Below are 15,930 nucleotides of genomic sequence, written 5' to 3' on the forward strand. Positions count from 1 at the left end.
TATAGTCTTACCATGGAGTTAATAAATGATGGAAGCAATGATGTGATCCAACAATCTCAAACTTGCTATTTATACAAAAACTACAAAGCAACTGCAGAATTTCAGGATTTGAGCACAAATTTATCTCAATATAATCCTACTTAAATTCTTCACCTGTCAAATGGACACCTCCTAAAATTACCAGGATTAAATGAGATCTTGGTAGTATATCAAGTATTAATAATGTCCTAAAAATGTAAACATTATCCCATAACAAGTGAGGAAACTGAAGCACACAAGAGTAAATACCTCTTTACACAAAGTTTCACAGCTGGACAGCAGATCTGAGACCAAAACTAGCCACAAAGCTACCAGTATTAAAAAGAAAAAGCTTTCATTATTTGGTTTCCACTTAGAAATTCAAAATACTCCAACCAAAAAAACAAAGAAAGTTCTGAATATGATAAACATAAGGTACCTAAAATAAACTGAGATGATAAACTTCTTTCTCACTCTCACTCATCCCTTCAAACTATGTGTTCTAGACGCTGTGTTATTTATCCAACTCGATTTGGCTTCCACTTGGAATTCATGAGTTAAGGCTACTCAGAAGAATACATTTTAGCTACTAATAATGGACAGTATACAACAGTAAGCCTCCCGTTTTTGAGCTGCAATTCAATTTCAAATCTCTAAACTGTTCTCTTCTTGCAGTTGTAATAAATTGTAGTTTGATTTTTTATCCTAAAAGCTAGTTAACTGACTAAGGGGTACTGTCTTTTACATATTCTTTTTATTTAATTTTTAAAAATTTTTTACATATTCTTTTTAAAACAGTTTTTCTTTCTGAATATTTGAGTACTATGTAAGAAATGAAGAACAATTTAACATTAATCTTCAAATTTCTTACACAACATACTGTTATTTGTTTCTTATGAATTTTAAAAAAACACTTAAAAAAAAAACACCATCTTACCACTCTTCCAAGGTCCAATCCTTCCCCAGAACCACACCAGAGAAAAATAAATGATCGAGGTGCTGCAATCTCATCGATTTCTAACTTCATAATCTGGAAGAAGCCAAAACAGTATAGCAGAGAAGTATCTTGTTTCCCACTCATTCTAAATCCAAAAGAACAAGCACTGAGATTTATCAGGACTTATAGTCTATGTTTATATACTTATAATATATGCTTCCCTGGTGGCGCAGATGGTAAAATGTCTGCCTGCAATGTGGGAGACCTGGGTTCGATCCCTGGGTCAGGAAGATCCCCTGGAGAAGGAAATGGCAACCCACTCCAGTACCCTTGCCTGGAAAGGATGGGCTCCTCCAGGATGGAGGAGCCTGGTAGGCTACAGTCCATGGGGCCGTAAAGAGTCGGACATGACTGAGCAACTTCACTTTCCTTTTCACTTATAGTATATGTGCTCTTTAAATGTACTAATTTTCATTAGGAAATACAATGGAAAATAAATTTTATCCTTAAAGCTTGTTCTTAAGGGTTTTTTTTCCCCTGTATTAATACAACACAGATGAACACATGCACATACATACACTTGATTTTATATGAAAAGTTTATAGAAAACCATATTTATAGAATTATGGAATTTTATAAGGTATAGCTTTAGAGCAACCTGTTACCACTTACAGAAAAAGAAACTGAAAAGGAAAAGGATTAAATTACCCCAAAGTTAGGGGCAAACTTAAAATAAAACATAACTACAAATGTTTGTGGAGGACATGGTTTCCAGTAGAACAGTTCTAAATAAAATAAATCAATATACACATTTCATTGTAACGATCACTTTCGGTCTGAAATGTAAAAAAAAATAGGCTATAATTGTTGGCTTTGTATGTGTTGAGTATGACTATCAAAAAAAAAGTTCTTTAATAATTAAATCTCTAAATTTGGGGACTACCATAAATGTGTATAAATGACTACAAAAGCAATCATTTAATATGGTATTCTTATTCTACTGCTTCCTATTACAGCTAACAAGTTTCACAGACCATGGCTCAAGCTAATACGTATTAGTTAGATGTATTAAGAAAAGTTTAACTTAGAAAAAATTTTTTTTCCTTTATTTTTTTCTTTGACCACACCTCACGGGCGTGTGGAACTTTCCCAACCAAGGATGGAACCCACATTCCCCACAGAGGAAGTACAGAGTCCTAACCACTGGACTACAAGGGAAGTTCCTTAACTTTTACCTGAATGCATCATAACTGCATCACCTATAACTTATCTAAGTAAAAGAAACATTATTTGAGGGTGATAGTGAAAATAAATTACAATAGGCATAAACCTGTTCAGTTTTACACTTCCAACTTTATCTTGATATAACGCCTGATGTAATAGTCTCATAAGAATATGAATAAACATTAATATGCACAGACACACACATATATTCCTACACACATTCCTACACACATATTATACATGGCATAGCTAAGGTAAGTGATGGCACACAGTGAAGAAGATTAAGCAAATAACTCTTGATGTTACAATTATAAATACTAAATATTGGTATTTTAAGTAAGTGCTTATATTCTTAACTAAAACACACTGACCTCTACTGACTTTAACATGAAAAAGAATACCTGAGAAACTCAAACACTTTTTAAATTTATATTTAGCTATTGGCACTTTCTTTAGGTCATTACTACATAAAGGTTAAGTTCTAAAGCTTAGAGTTCTTAGGGCTCCAGACAAACTTTTCAATATGCATATAAAATGGAATTTCTTTATTTCAAAAACTCTATTAGTTTATCATATAAAATTTAAACTCTTGGATTTCACTGACCAAATCTTACAGATGGGCCAGAGAAAATAAAGTTCAACCTAACTACTAATTATAGACATAATAAGATTAATTTTTCAAGTTTCTTTTGCCTAAATTGAAAAAGATTATTTTCTATATCAATTTTAATGAGGAAAAATAGACATTTCTTAAACACCATCAGAACAAATATTAATTTGTGCAATCTATCTGGAAAACCTCTCAGCCCTAAATATCAACAGCACTACATCTGTAACCTTAAATTTTGGGGATACTATATATTTCTGTGTTTCAACAATAAACATAGATTATACTTATCAGAGGACAGGAAAAACTTGCAAAATAAAAATGTAAATAAATGTGACAGAGGTATTGAAGCTAAAAAGAAAAGTTTCAAGGAAGAAAAACTGAAGTTATATCTTGAAGAGTAAGGAATACTAACAATAGTAATGACTATTAACTCAGAAGGGGATATGCAAGGATTTAAAGCAACTTCCTGTGAAATAGCAGTTTACAGAGTTTCCGTCCACTGCTTTCCCTACCTCTCTTCTGTGTTCAACGCTTTTGATCACATGCTCCTCAACTAGGGAAGCTCTCTATTTCCTTGGCTTCCATGACATTCAAACTGTCTTGATTCACCTCATTCATCTGTGACCCATTCTTTTCACATCTTTTCTATTTGCCTCTTAAATATAAGTTCCCTGAGGCTTTACTGTAAACTCACATTGTATCCTAATTGAGATACTATCTCAAATGAATATACATTCATTTATTCTCATAGGTTTAATATGCTAACCCTTTAAAATCTGTCTTTTGAGATGGCCAGATCCTTCTGTTACGTTGCATACTCCTGTTACAACCTTCACTTGAATGTCTCTCATACACCTCTAATCAACACATTCAGCATAATCCTAATCCCTCTAACCCTGCTCCTCTCCTTAAACTGACTTTCAGCTGGTGATAACTGAACGCACTTATCCCAAGACTCAAACTTCCAAGCATCCTTACCTCTTTCCCTCATCCCAATCACTAGATCTCACAAGAAATACCTACAAAACATTTCTGAATTTATCACTTTTCTATCCTTACTACCATTACCCTAATTCAGGGATCCTTTATCTCCTAACCAGACTACTCCAACAGTCTGCTACCTGCTCTTCCCTCTCCAGTCTTCATTTTCTCTGGACCATCCTTCTCCACACACTAATTAGACCATTTTACTAAACTGGTTAAAGCCCTTCAAAGATTCCTTAATGCCTTCACGATAAAAGTCCAAGCTTCTAAGAAGACAGCATCTCTAGACAGTCTCCATCTGTGTTTCAACACAATCAACATACATACAGACCTCCATTCTCATCTCTTTGCCTCCTGCTCTTGCTGTTCCTTCAGCTTGCCCATTCTCAGCGGCTAATTCTAGCTAATCTGTACACGCATCACCTCCTCTTTATGTCCCCCAGCTTCCTCAACTTGATCAGGTTTTTGTTCAGATCACCTTATGCAGTCCTCTATTATTGAACTAACAAAATGATACTGCAATTATCTGTTTAGGTCACTGCTTATCCCATTCAACTCTGTGCTCCTTAAGGCCAAATACTAAGTCTCATTCATCTTTGAATCTCTAGTACCTAGTTGCCTAGTACAGAGTGGTACTCAATAAATATATATTTGCTATTTTTGTTACTGACCAGTAAAAACAGATTACTTTATGTAACTCACTGAAGCTATCAGTTTGTTTAATTAGGAAAACAGAACTTTACTGTAACTATATAAGACTGAGATTATATATTTTTAAAATCTATTATACTGTAAGTTCTTTAAAGAGTAAAAATTATGCTAATATATATATGTGTGTGTGAATACTCTGATATTCACTGAAACTAACCAAATACAGAAAGCTATCAACCATTCAATCTGTTTTTAGACTTCTATAGACAACTTACTTATTCCCTGCTCAACTTCTGCCTCAAAAAGAAAGACCAAAGATATTATAATGTTTGTTGCTGCACCTTAGATTTTCAGCCACAATATATACTATAAATCTATATTTATAATTCCTAAAACAGTATTTATAATATTACTCTCTGATCAAATAAAGATATATTCATTTGAAAAATAAATAATTCATTACAATGCAGAAAGTTTCATCATACATCATCCCAAGTCCAGCATTTTTCATTAGCAGTGATGCCAGTCTCTCTGTAATATTCTTCTAAAGGTGGTTCAAGAAGAATCACATCAAATTTGGGTGTCAGTTCTCTGATGTCAAAGGCTTCTATATCTGCTTGTAAGTACCTATTTGATTAAAGCATAAAAAGTAAGAGATTACAGATGGTAATGAAAAAAAGTTTCTTAAATATTTCCTAATACTATTTCAAAGTCATCATGAGCTAATAACTAAATATCTTTTTATGGAGGAATCTCTCTCCTCAGTATAGACAGGAAAACTATCTATCACTGTTCTTCCTGAGGACATGGATAGAATCATACTGCAAAGCAAAACCATGATCCCACAGGAATATCCTGAGTATAAACCTCTCTCATTTTTTATACTGAAAATCCATACTTAGATGTGACTGTCTGAGTCCCTTTCCATTATCATCATAATACTTCGAGGAATATCACATTATTTTTCCTGCAATTGTCCTTTAGAAAAATTGTTTTGTTTTAAATTCCTCCATCTAAAAAAGTTTCTAAAGATAGACATAATTTTCTTTTGCTAGTTTGTTTGTTAGCAACAGTGTTTATATTAACAGTCCTTTCCAGCCACTTAGTATAAATTACTACTAGCCTTTATTTAATGGTTATTTCTACACAGTATGAAGGTATTTCAAATATAAATATAAAACACTCTGGGGCCTCCCCGGTGGCTCAGTGGTTAAGAATTCACCTGCAATGCAGAAGACCCAGGTTCAATCCCTGGGTCGGGAAGATCCCCTGGAGGAGGGCATGGCAACCCACTCCAGTATTCTTGCCCACATAATCGCATGGACAGAGGAGCCTGAAGGGCTACAGTCCATAGGGTTGCAAAGAGTTGGACACAATTGAAGCAACTTAGCATGCATGCATGCATAAGATACTTTAAATGTAAAATATTTCTAAATATGATAAATATTATCCTGTTAAAATTTTTTTCACAAACTCAGTCATCTCTGTGGTTTTTCTAATAATAGTATACATTTTAGCAAACTGTTAAATGTACAAAATGTTCAAAGTAAGCTAAAGAGTCTCCAACTTTAAGGATTATACACATTTTTTGAAGGAAACATTATTCTGTTAGCAAAGGTTAAAATGAATTTTTGTATTCCAAAATGTTAAGAATAGTATCCCTAGATGCCAAGTTATAATTTAACTTTCATTTTCTTATTTTCTCTCGCTTTCTAACTTTCTTCAGTAAGTAATTTTTGCGAAGGAAATATATTTAAAAACATTTAAAGATAGTTAAGAATACAACAAATAAGATTTTCTAAGAAAAAATACTTAAAGACACTCTAAATTATCTAGTAAACTGAAAACAAATAAAATGACAACCTACTGTGTACTCAGTACCAGAGTTTCAAACTAATACATTTCACTATTAAAGAAGAAAGAGTGTGTTAACCTTTCAAAGGTGCTGAATTTTTTTCAAACTTCAGAAAGGTTACATTACAAAATGTAAAATATTAGTCTGAGTTGGGAACAAAAATTTTAAGCCTGAGTTGGGAACAAAAACTCCACTTACATAGGAGGAGTGTTGGATTTAGCTATTAACTCATCCTTCAGTCTGATAAGCTCCCGCAGTTTAGGGTATTCTTCAAATCTGTCGGCCAAACCTGGGGAGGAAAAATAGTAAATTCCAAATTTCAATACAATTGAGTATCAGTGAATTCAAAGGTGATGAGCCTGCTCAGGAAAACAAAACAAGACACAACCAACTTATCATTCTCACATCCTTTGTAAAAAAAGTTAGTTCTGAGTATTTTTAAATACTTCATATACACATTTTATACCTAATGACCCTAATTTCACATGTAGGCAAACACCCAGGGGTTTTAAAGGCCAGATGGTTTAAGTCAATTAACCATTGAATTTTTCAAACTCATTACATAATCTGCTTAAAGTATCAAGTTTAGACATTCTGTTGTCTCAGGAAAAGAAATTTTTTTTTATTCATGCTTTTTTTTTTTTTTTTTTAACTAAAAAACAACACCAACAACAAAAAACAACTCTCCCAAAGATCTAGTGACTGTTCAGTTTTCCCTTAGTTTGACAGTTATCCAAAAGAGAAAACGAAGATTTGTTATCCTTACTACTGACGATCTTAAATGGCTTAAATTATCGACACAATCCCAGAACAAATCTAGGCAGGGAGATAATGAGTCCCTATTAGTCAATTAGCTTTCACCTCACTCACTCTGATTACTTATCTAAATTGCACTACCAACTCCAAGACAAGTCATTTTCTATAAGAACATATCCTATATCAGTATTTATAGTTTTAAAGATCTCATATCTCCACATATTATAAACCAAATCCTCATATATATTTTCAAGCTTAGGATCTTCAAAAACACCTCAAAGTCCCAGAAAGGTTAAAAGCAGGAGCCTCATTGTTTCCATGTCCTCAAAAATATTTAAATCTTTGAACCTCAGAAGAGATTGCAGGTAAAACAGCATAATGCCTATTTAAACAACTGTAAGGGTAAGTAGGGCCTTGAATATCAAAGATTCCTAAACGATTTTATTTTACTTTATCATTCTGCCTTGCAAGAATCATAATCATCTTAAGTTAAAAACCAAAAGTACATTTTCACAATCCTAATATCAAAAATTTAAAAAATGAAAGATTTTGTAAACAGTGCTTAATCAGTGGTTATAGATCAAATTTCAAATGAAACAAGTTTGAAGATTTTATTATATTCGGGTTTCAATCACAGTAGAGTCAGCTCTCAATCACCTACAAAACAGAGGTACAATTTTTTCTCAATTCATAATAGTTTCCTACGTACATTTTCTTTGCCTCAGAGAAATAAACGTCTTAAAAGCAGAAAGGCCAATAATGAAATCTGGCTATATTACTTTTAACCTTAAAAAAAGCTTTACTGAAGTATAATTGATAAACAAAAACCTTATAAACTTATATTTAATGGATGCAATCTGATGAGTTTTAACATATGCACATAGCTGTGAAACCATAACCACAATCAAGGTAAGACATATTAATAACCTTCAGAAGTTTGTGTTCCTCCAGTTTTGGCGTGTGTATGTGCAGTAAGACCCCTTCATGGATCACTGCCTTGCCATGGCGAATGACGGGCTTGCATAACTCAATGAAGCTATGAGCCATACTGTGAAGGGCCACCCAAGACAGACGGGTCATGGTGGAGGGTTTGGACAAAACGTGATCCACTGGAGGAGAGAATGGCAAACCACACCAGTATACAAGCCTTGAGAACTCCATGAACTGTATAAAAAGGCAAAAAGATGTGACACTGAAAGATGAGCCACTCAGGTTGGAAGGTGTCCAATATGCTACTGGGGAAGAGCGGAGTACAACTACTAATAGCTCCAGAAAGAATGAAGCGGCTGGGCCAAAGCAGAAACAACACTCAGTTGTGGATGTGTCTGGTGATATAAGTAAAATCGGGTGTTTTAAAGAATAGCACTGCATAGGAACCTGGAATGTCAGATTCATGAATCAAGGTACATTGGACATGGTCAAGCAGGAGATGACAAGAGTAAACATCGACATCTTAGGAATCCATGAACTAAAATGAATGGGAATGGGTGAAATTAATTCAGATGATCATTGGACCTACTACTGTGGACAAGAATCCCCAAGGGAAGCAACCTAGATACCCAGCGACAGATGAATGGATAAAGAATTTGTGCTACATATGCACAATGGAATATTACTCAGCCATTAAAAGGAATGCATTTGAGTCAGTTCTGATGAGATGGATGAATGTAGACCCTATTATACAGAGTGAGGTGAGTCAGAAAGGGAAAGATAAATATTGTATTCTAACACAGAATCTGGAAAAATGGTACTGAAGAATTTACTTATAGGGCAGCAAAGGAGAAACAGACAGAGAAGTCTTATGGACATGGTGGGAGGGGAGGAGAGGGTGAGATGTATGGAGAGAGTAACATGGAAATTTACATTACCATACGTAAAACAGATAGCCAAGGGGAATTTGCTGTATGGCTCAGGAAACTCAAACAGGGGCTCTGTATTAACCTAGAGGGGTGGGATGGGAGGGAGATGGGAAGGACGCTCAAAAGGGAGGGGACATGTGTATACCTATGGCTGATTTATATTGAGGTTTGAGAGAAAACAACAAAATTCTGTAAAGCAATTATCCTTCAATAAAAAAAATAAATTAAAAAAAAAAGAATCCCTTAGAAGAAATGGAGTAATCTTTATAATCAACAAAAGAGTCTGAAATGCAGTACTTGGTTGCAACCTTAAAAATAACAAAATGATTTCAGTTCGTTTTCAAGGCAAACTATTCTACATCACATCCCAACCACCAATGCTGAAGAAGCTAATCAGTTCTATGAAGACCTAGAAGTCTTCTAGAACACCAAAAAAAGATGTCCTATTCATCATAAAGAAAGCCGAGTGCCAAAGAATTGATGCTCCTGAACTGTGGTGTTGGAGAAGACTCTTGAGAGTCCCCTGGACTGCAAGGAGGTCAAACCAATCAATCCTAAAGGAAATCAGTCCTGAATATTCATTGGGAAGACTGATGCTGAAGCTGAAACTTCAATACTTTGGCCACCTGTTGTGAAGAACTGACTCATTTGAAAAGACCCTGATGCTGGAAAGATTGAAGGTGGGAGGAGAAGGGGACGACAGGGGATAAGATGGTTGGATGGCATCACCGACTAAATGGACAAAGTTTGAGCAAGCTCGGGGAGTTGGCAAAGGACAGGGGAGCTTGGCGTGCTGCAGTCCATGGGGTCACAAACAGTCAGACATGACTGAGTGACTGAACTGAACTGATTCATCATAAGGGACTGGAATGCAAAGTACGAACTCAAGAGATACTTGAAATAACAGGCAGGTTTGGCCTTGGAGTACAAAATGAAGCAGGGCAATGGTTGACAGAATTCTGCCAAGAAAATACACTTGTCAGAGCAAACACCCTTTTATAACAACACAAGAGATGACTTTACACATGGACATCACCAAATGGTCAAACTGAAATCAGATCGATTACATTCTTCATAGCTGAAGACAGAGAAACTGTATAGAGTCAACAAAAACAAGACCTGGAGCTGACTGTGGCTCAGATCATCAGCTCCTCATAGCAAAATTCAAGCCTAAAAGAAAGAAAGCAGGGACAACTACTAGGCCAGTCAGGTAAGACTCAAATCAAATTCCCTACGAATATCAGCGGAGGTGACAAACACTCAAATGATTAGATCCAGTGAGCAGAGGGCCTGGAGAACTATGGACTGAGGTCTACAACACTGTACAGGAGGCAGCAAACAGCACCCCAACGAAGAAAACGCAAGAAGGCACGTGGCTGCCTGAGGAGGCTTCACAAACAGCTGGGGAAAGGAGAGGAGCAAAGAGAATGGGTGAAATGGAAAGGTTCACCCAACTAAATGCAGAGTTCCAGAAAACAGCAAGACCAGAAGGTCTTCTTCAATGAACAGTACAGAGAAATAGAGGACAACAGAAAGCCTAAGGCTAGAGATCTCTTCAAGAAAATTGGAAATACCAAAGGAAAATTTCATCCAAAGATGGGCACAATAAAGAACAGAAACAGTAAAGACCTAATTGAAGCAGAAGAGATCAAGAAAAGATGGAAAAAACACACAGAAGAACTGTACAAAAAAGATCTTAATGACCTGGATAACCACGATGGTGTAGTCTCTCATTCAGAGTCTGACATCCTGGAGTGTGAAGTCAAGTGGGTGTTAGGAAGCACTGCTGCCAATAAAGCTAGTGGAGGTGATGAAATTCCAGCAGAGCTATTTAAAATTCTAAAAGATGATGTTATTAAAGCGCTGCACTCAATAAGTCAGCAAATTTGGAGAATCCAGCAGTGATCACAGGACTGGAAAAGATCAATCCTCATCGTAACTCCCAAGGTCAGTACTAAAGAACGTTCAAACCAATGGACAACTGCACTCATCTTCCATGCTAGTAAGGCTATGTTCAAAATCCTCCAAGGCAGGCTTCAGCATTACGTGAACCAAGAACTTCCAGAAGTTCAACAAGCAAGCTGCATTCAGAAAAGGCAGAGGAACCAGAGATCACATTGCCAACCCTTCACTGAATCACACAGCAAGCAAGGGAATTCCAGAAAAACATCTACCTGTTTCACTGACTATGCTAAAGCCTTTAACTGTGTGGATCATAACAAACTGTGGAAGATTAGAGATGAGACTATCAGACCATATTACCTATCTCCTAAGAAACCTGTATGCAGGTCAAGAAGCAACAGTGAGAGCCCTACAGGGAACAACTGACTGGTTCAGGATTGAGAAAGGAGTAGGACAAGGCTGGTGTTGTCAACCCTGTTTATTTAACTTATATACAAAGTACATCATGGAAATACTAGGCTGGATGAGTTACAAGCTGGAATCAAGATTGCCAGGAGAAATATCAACAACTTCAGATATGCAGATTATACCATTCTAATGGCAGAGCATGCAGAGGAACTGAAGAGCCTCTTGATGAGGGTGAAAGAGGAGAGTGAAAAAGCTGGCTTAAAACTTAATATTAAAAAAACCAAGCTCATGACATCCATTCCCATCACTTCAGGGCAAAGAGAAGGGGGAAAGGGAAAAGCAATGACAAATTTTCTCTTCTTGGGCTTTAAAATGACCACGGATGGTGACTACAGCCATAAAATTAGAAGACAACTGCTTCTTGGCAGGGAAGGAAGATGACAGCTTCTTGGCAGGAAAGCTACAGCAAACCTAGACAGTGTGTTAAAAAGCAAAGACATCACTTGGCCAACAAAGGTCCATATAGTCAATCAAAGCTACGATCTTTCCAGTAGTCATGTACGGATGTGAAAACTGTACCATAAAGAAGGCTGAACACCAAAGAAGTGATGCTGTTGAACTGGTGCTGGAGAAGACTCTTGAAAGTCCCTTGGAAAGCAAGGAGATCAAACCAAATCAAATCTTAAAGGAAATCAACCATGAACACTCTTTGGAAGGACTAATGCTAAAGCTGTAGTTCCAATCCTTTGGCCACCTGATACAAAGAGCTGACTCATTAGAAAAGACCCTGATGCTGGGAAAGATTGAAAGCAGGAGAAGAGGGCAAGAGGATGATGGTTGGCATCACTAATTCAATGGACATGACTTGGGCAAACTTTGGAAGAGGGTGAGGGATAGCAAAGCCTGGCGTGATGCAGTCCATGGGGTCACAGAGAATCAGACACAACTTGGCGACTCAACAAGTATCTTTAAGTAAGATAAAATATGCCCTCTTAAATTTTTTGAAGTATCGCTGACTATGGTCAGCAGTATTGCTGAGTATAGACAATTTGCTATACAGCAGACCTATAGAATCTTTTCATCACAGGGGCCTGGAATGCAAAGTAGGAAGTCAAGAGTTAACAGACAAGTCTGGCCTTGGAGTGCACAATGAAGCAGGGCAAAGGCTAACAGACTTTCACCAAGAGAACATACTGGTCATAACAAACACCCTCTTCCAACAACACAAGAGACAGCTCTACACATGGACATCACCAGATGGAGAAGATGGAGCAGCTCTTTACAGCCAAAGATAGAGAAACTCTATACAGTGAGCAAAAACAAGACCAGGAGCTGACTCAGATCATGAACTCCTTATTGCAAAATTCAGACTTAAACTGAAGAAAGTAGGGAAAACCACTAGGCCATTTAGTTATGACCCAAATCAAATCCATTATGATTATACAGCAGAAGTGACAAATAGATTCAAGGGATTAGATCTGATAAGAGTGTGCCTGAAGAACTACGGAAGCAGTTCAAAACACTGTATAGGAGGTAGTGACCAAAATCATTCCTAGGAAATAAAACAAGGTAAAATGGTTGTCTGAGGAGGCTTTACAAATAGCTGAGAAAAGAAGAGAAGTGAAAGGCAAAGGAGAAAAGGAAAGATATACCCATCTGAATGCAAAGTCCCAAAGAATAACAAGGAGAGATAAGAAACAAAGAATAACAAGGAGAGATAAGAAAGCCTTCCTCAGTGATCAATGAGGAGAAATAGAGGAAAACAACAGAATGGGAAAGACTAGAGATCTCTTCAAAGAGCTACCAAGGGAACATTTCATGCAAAGATGGGCACAATAAAGAACAGAAACAGTATGAAACAGAAGCAGAAGCGATATAAAAAGAAGTAGCAAAAATACACTGAAGAACTTTATAAAAAAGGTTTCAATGACCCGGGTAACCATGATGGTATGATCTCTCACCTATAGCCAGACCTCCTGGACTATGAAGTCAAGTGGGCGTTAGGAAGCATTAACATGAACAAAGCTAGTAGAGGTGATGGAATTCCAGCTGAGCTATTCACATTCTAAAAGATGATATGCCAGCAAATTTGGAAAACTCAGGAGTGGCCACAGGACTGGAAAAGGTCAGTTTTCATTCCAATCTCAAAGAAGGGTAATGCCAAAGAATGCCAAACTATCGCACAATTACACTCATTTCACATACTAGCAAGGTAATGCTCAAAATCCTTCAAGCTAGGCTTCAGCAGTACACAAATTGAGAACTTCCAGATTTCGTAATGTACAAGCTGTATTTACAAAAGGCAGAGGAACCAGAGATCACATTGCCAACATCCTTTGGATCATAGAAAAAGCAAGGGAATTTCAGAAAAACATCTACTTCTACTTCATTGACTACACTAAAGCTTTTGACTGTGTGGATCACAAGAAACTGGAAAATTCTTCAAGAGATGGGACTACCAGACCACCTTACCTGCCTCCTGAGAAACCTGTATGCAGGTCAAGAAGCAACATTTAGAACAAGACATGGCACAACAGACTGGTTCCAAATTGCAAAAAGAGTATGTCATGGCTGTATATTGTCACCCTGCTTATTTAACTTATATACAGAGTATATCATGGGAAATGAGGAGCTGGTTGAATCACAAGCTGAAATCAAGATTGCCAGGAGAAATATCAATAACCTCAGATACGCAGATGACACCACTCCAACGGCAGAAAGCAAAGAGGAACTAAAGAGTCTTTTGAAGGTGAAAGAGGAGAGTGAAAAAGCTGACTTAAAACTCAACATTCAAAAAACTATGATAATGGCATCTGGTCCCATCACTTCATGGCAAATAGATGGGGGAAAAAATGGAAACAGTGATAGGCTTTATTTTCCAGGCTGTAAACTATTACAAACCTAGACAGTGTATTAAAAAGCAGAGATATCACTTTGCTGACAAAGGTCCATATAGTCAAAGTTATGGTTTTTCCAGTAGACATGTAGGGCTATGAGAGTTGCCCTATTAAAGCCTGAGCGCTGAAGAATTGATGCTTCTGAAATGTGGTGATGAAAAAGACTCTTGCAATCCCTTGGACAGCAAGGAGATCAAACCAGTCAATCCTAAAGGAAATTAACCCTGAATATTCATTGGAAGGACTGATGCTAAAGCTGAAGCTCTTAATACTCTGGCCACCTGATGCAAAGAGCCGACTCACTGGAAAAGTGATGGTGGGAAAGACTGACCGCAGGAGGAGAAAGGGGCAGCAGAGGTTGAGATAGTTGGATGGCATCACCAGGTCAATGGGCATAAGTTTGAGCAAATTCCAGGAGACAGTGAAGGACAGGGAAGCCTTGCAAGCTGCGGTCCATGGAGTCACAGAGTCAGACATGACTGAGCGACTGAACAACAAGATCTACACAATTAATTTATCTTGCATAACTGAAACTTTATGCCAACGCACAACAACTTCTCATTTTCTTCTCTCTCCAGCCTCTGACAACCACTGCTGTATTCTCTTCTTCTATGAGAATTACTATTTTAGGTAGCTCATAAAAGTGTATGTATTTATATATGTACTACTGATATTTTAAGTACCTCTTTAAGTGTGTGCATTTTTGTCATTCTGTAACTGGCCTATCTCACCATTATTATAACTTTTTGTACTACACCTAATCTGTGACCATGAAAACATTAAAACCAGTTTCTACATGTTGCTTACAAGCAAAAAAAGAAAAAGTATATTGGATTACATCAAAATAAAATTTTTGTGTGGCAAATGGTGCCATCAAAAAAGTGAAAAGATAACCCACAGAATGGGAGGAAATATTTGCAAATCACACATCTGATAAAGGACTTACACTGAGAATATACAAAGAACTCTTACAATAAAATAATAAAAAGTCAAATACAAAAAAAAGAAGCTTTCAGACATTTCTCCAAAATAGGTATTTAAATGGAAAAATAAGCATAGGAAAGATTTTTAATATCGTTAGTCACTAGGGAAATGCAGATCAAAACCACAATGAAATACTACTTCATAATCACTAGTATAGCTATAAAGACAGACAATAGAAAGTGTCAATGATACGTGAAATATTGTTGGAACCCTCACATATTGTTAGTAGAAATGTATACAGTACAGCTGCTCTGAAAAACAGATTTGCAGTTCCTCAAGAAGTTAAATGTAGAACTATCACATGACCCAGTGATTCTCTCCCAGGCATACACCCAAGAGAAATGAGAGCATACATCCACACAAAAACTCTAAATGAACATTCACAGCAGGAGAGTTTTCAAGTCAGAAAGTGGAAACAATCCAAATTAATAGATAAACAAAATGTGGGATGCACTTACAGTGGAATATTATTTGGCAATAAAAAGAAACAAAGTACTACACACTGCTAACATCAATGGCCCCTGAAAACATTATGTTAAGTGAGAAAAGCCCAGTCACAAAATCACATATTGTATGAGTCCAATCATATGAAAAGTCTAGAATAGGCAAACTGATAAGGAGTCAATGAATGGTCACTTAAGGCTGGTGGGGGTGGGGCAGCTGTGTGTGAAGGAATGGGAACTGACTGTTAATGATCGAGTTCTGAGTTTCTTTAGGGGAGATAAAAATGTTCTAAGGATGCGTGATATTGTTGGTAGGAATGTAAACTGGTGCGGCAACTGTGGAAAACAGTATGGAACTACCATAGTGTTTTCTCAAAAAACTAAAAACAGAAGTAACTATAT

The 15,930-nt window shown here is 36.7% G+C and overlaps 1 protein-coding gene across 1 annotated transcript in view; it reads right to left on the reverse strand.

The window, feature by feature from the left end:
• The window catches only part of METTL14 (methyltransferase 14, N6-adenosine-methyltransferase subunit), a 39,936-nt gene that overhangs the window by 12,956 nt on the left and 11,050 nt on the right, over positions 1–15,930 (reverse strand). Inside the window, exons 6-8 of the mRNA XM_061164136.1 lie at positions 6,478–6,568; positions 4,910–5,051; positions 956–1,048 (exon numbers count right to left, since the gene is read on the reverse strand). Coding sequence (XP_061020119.1) covers positions 956–1,048; positions 4,910–5,051; positions 6,478–6,568 — 326 coding nt within the window. The remainder of the gene's footprint in view (positions 1–955; positions 1,049–4,909; positions 5,052–6,477; positions 6,569–15,930) is intronic.

This window comes from Dama dama, chromosome 17 (assembly GCF_033118175.1).
Source record: "Dama dama isolate Ldn47 chromosome 17, ASM3311817v1, whole genome shotgun sequence".
NCBI classification, from domain to species: Eukaryota; Metazoa; Chordata; class Mammalia; order Artiodactyla; family Cervidae; genus Dama; species Dama dama.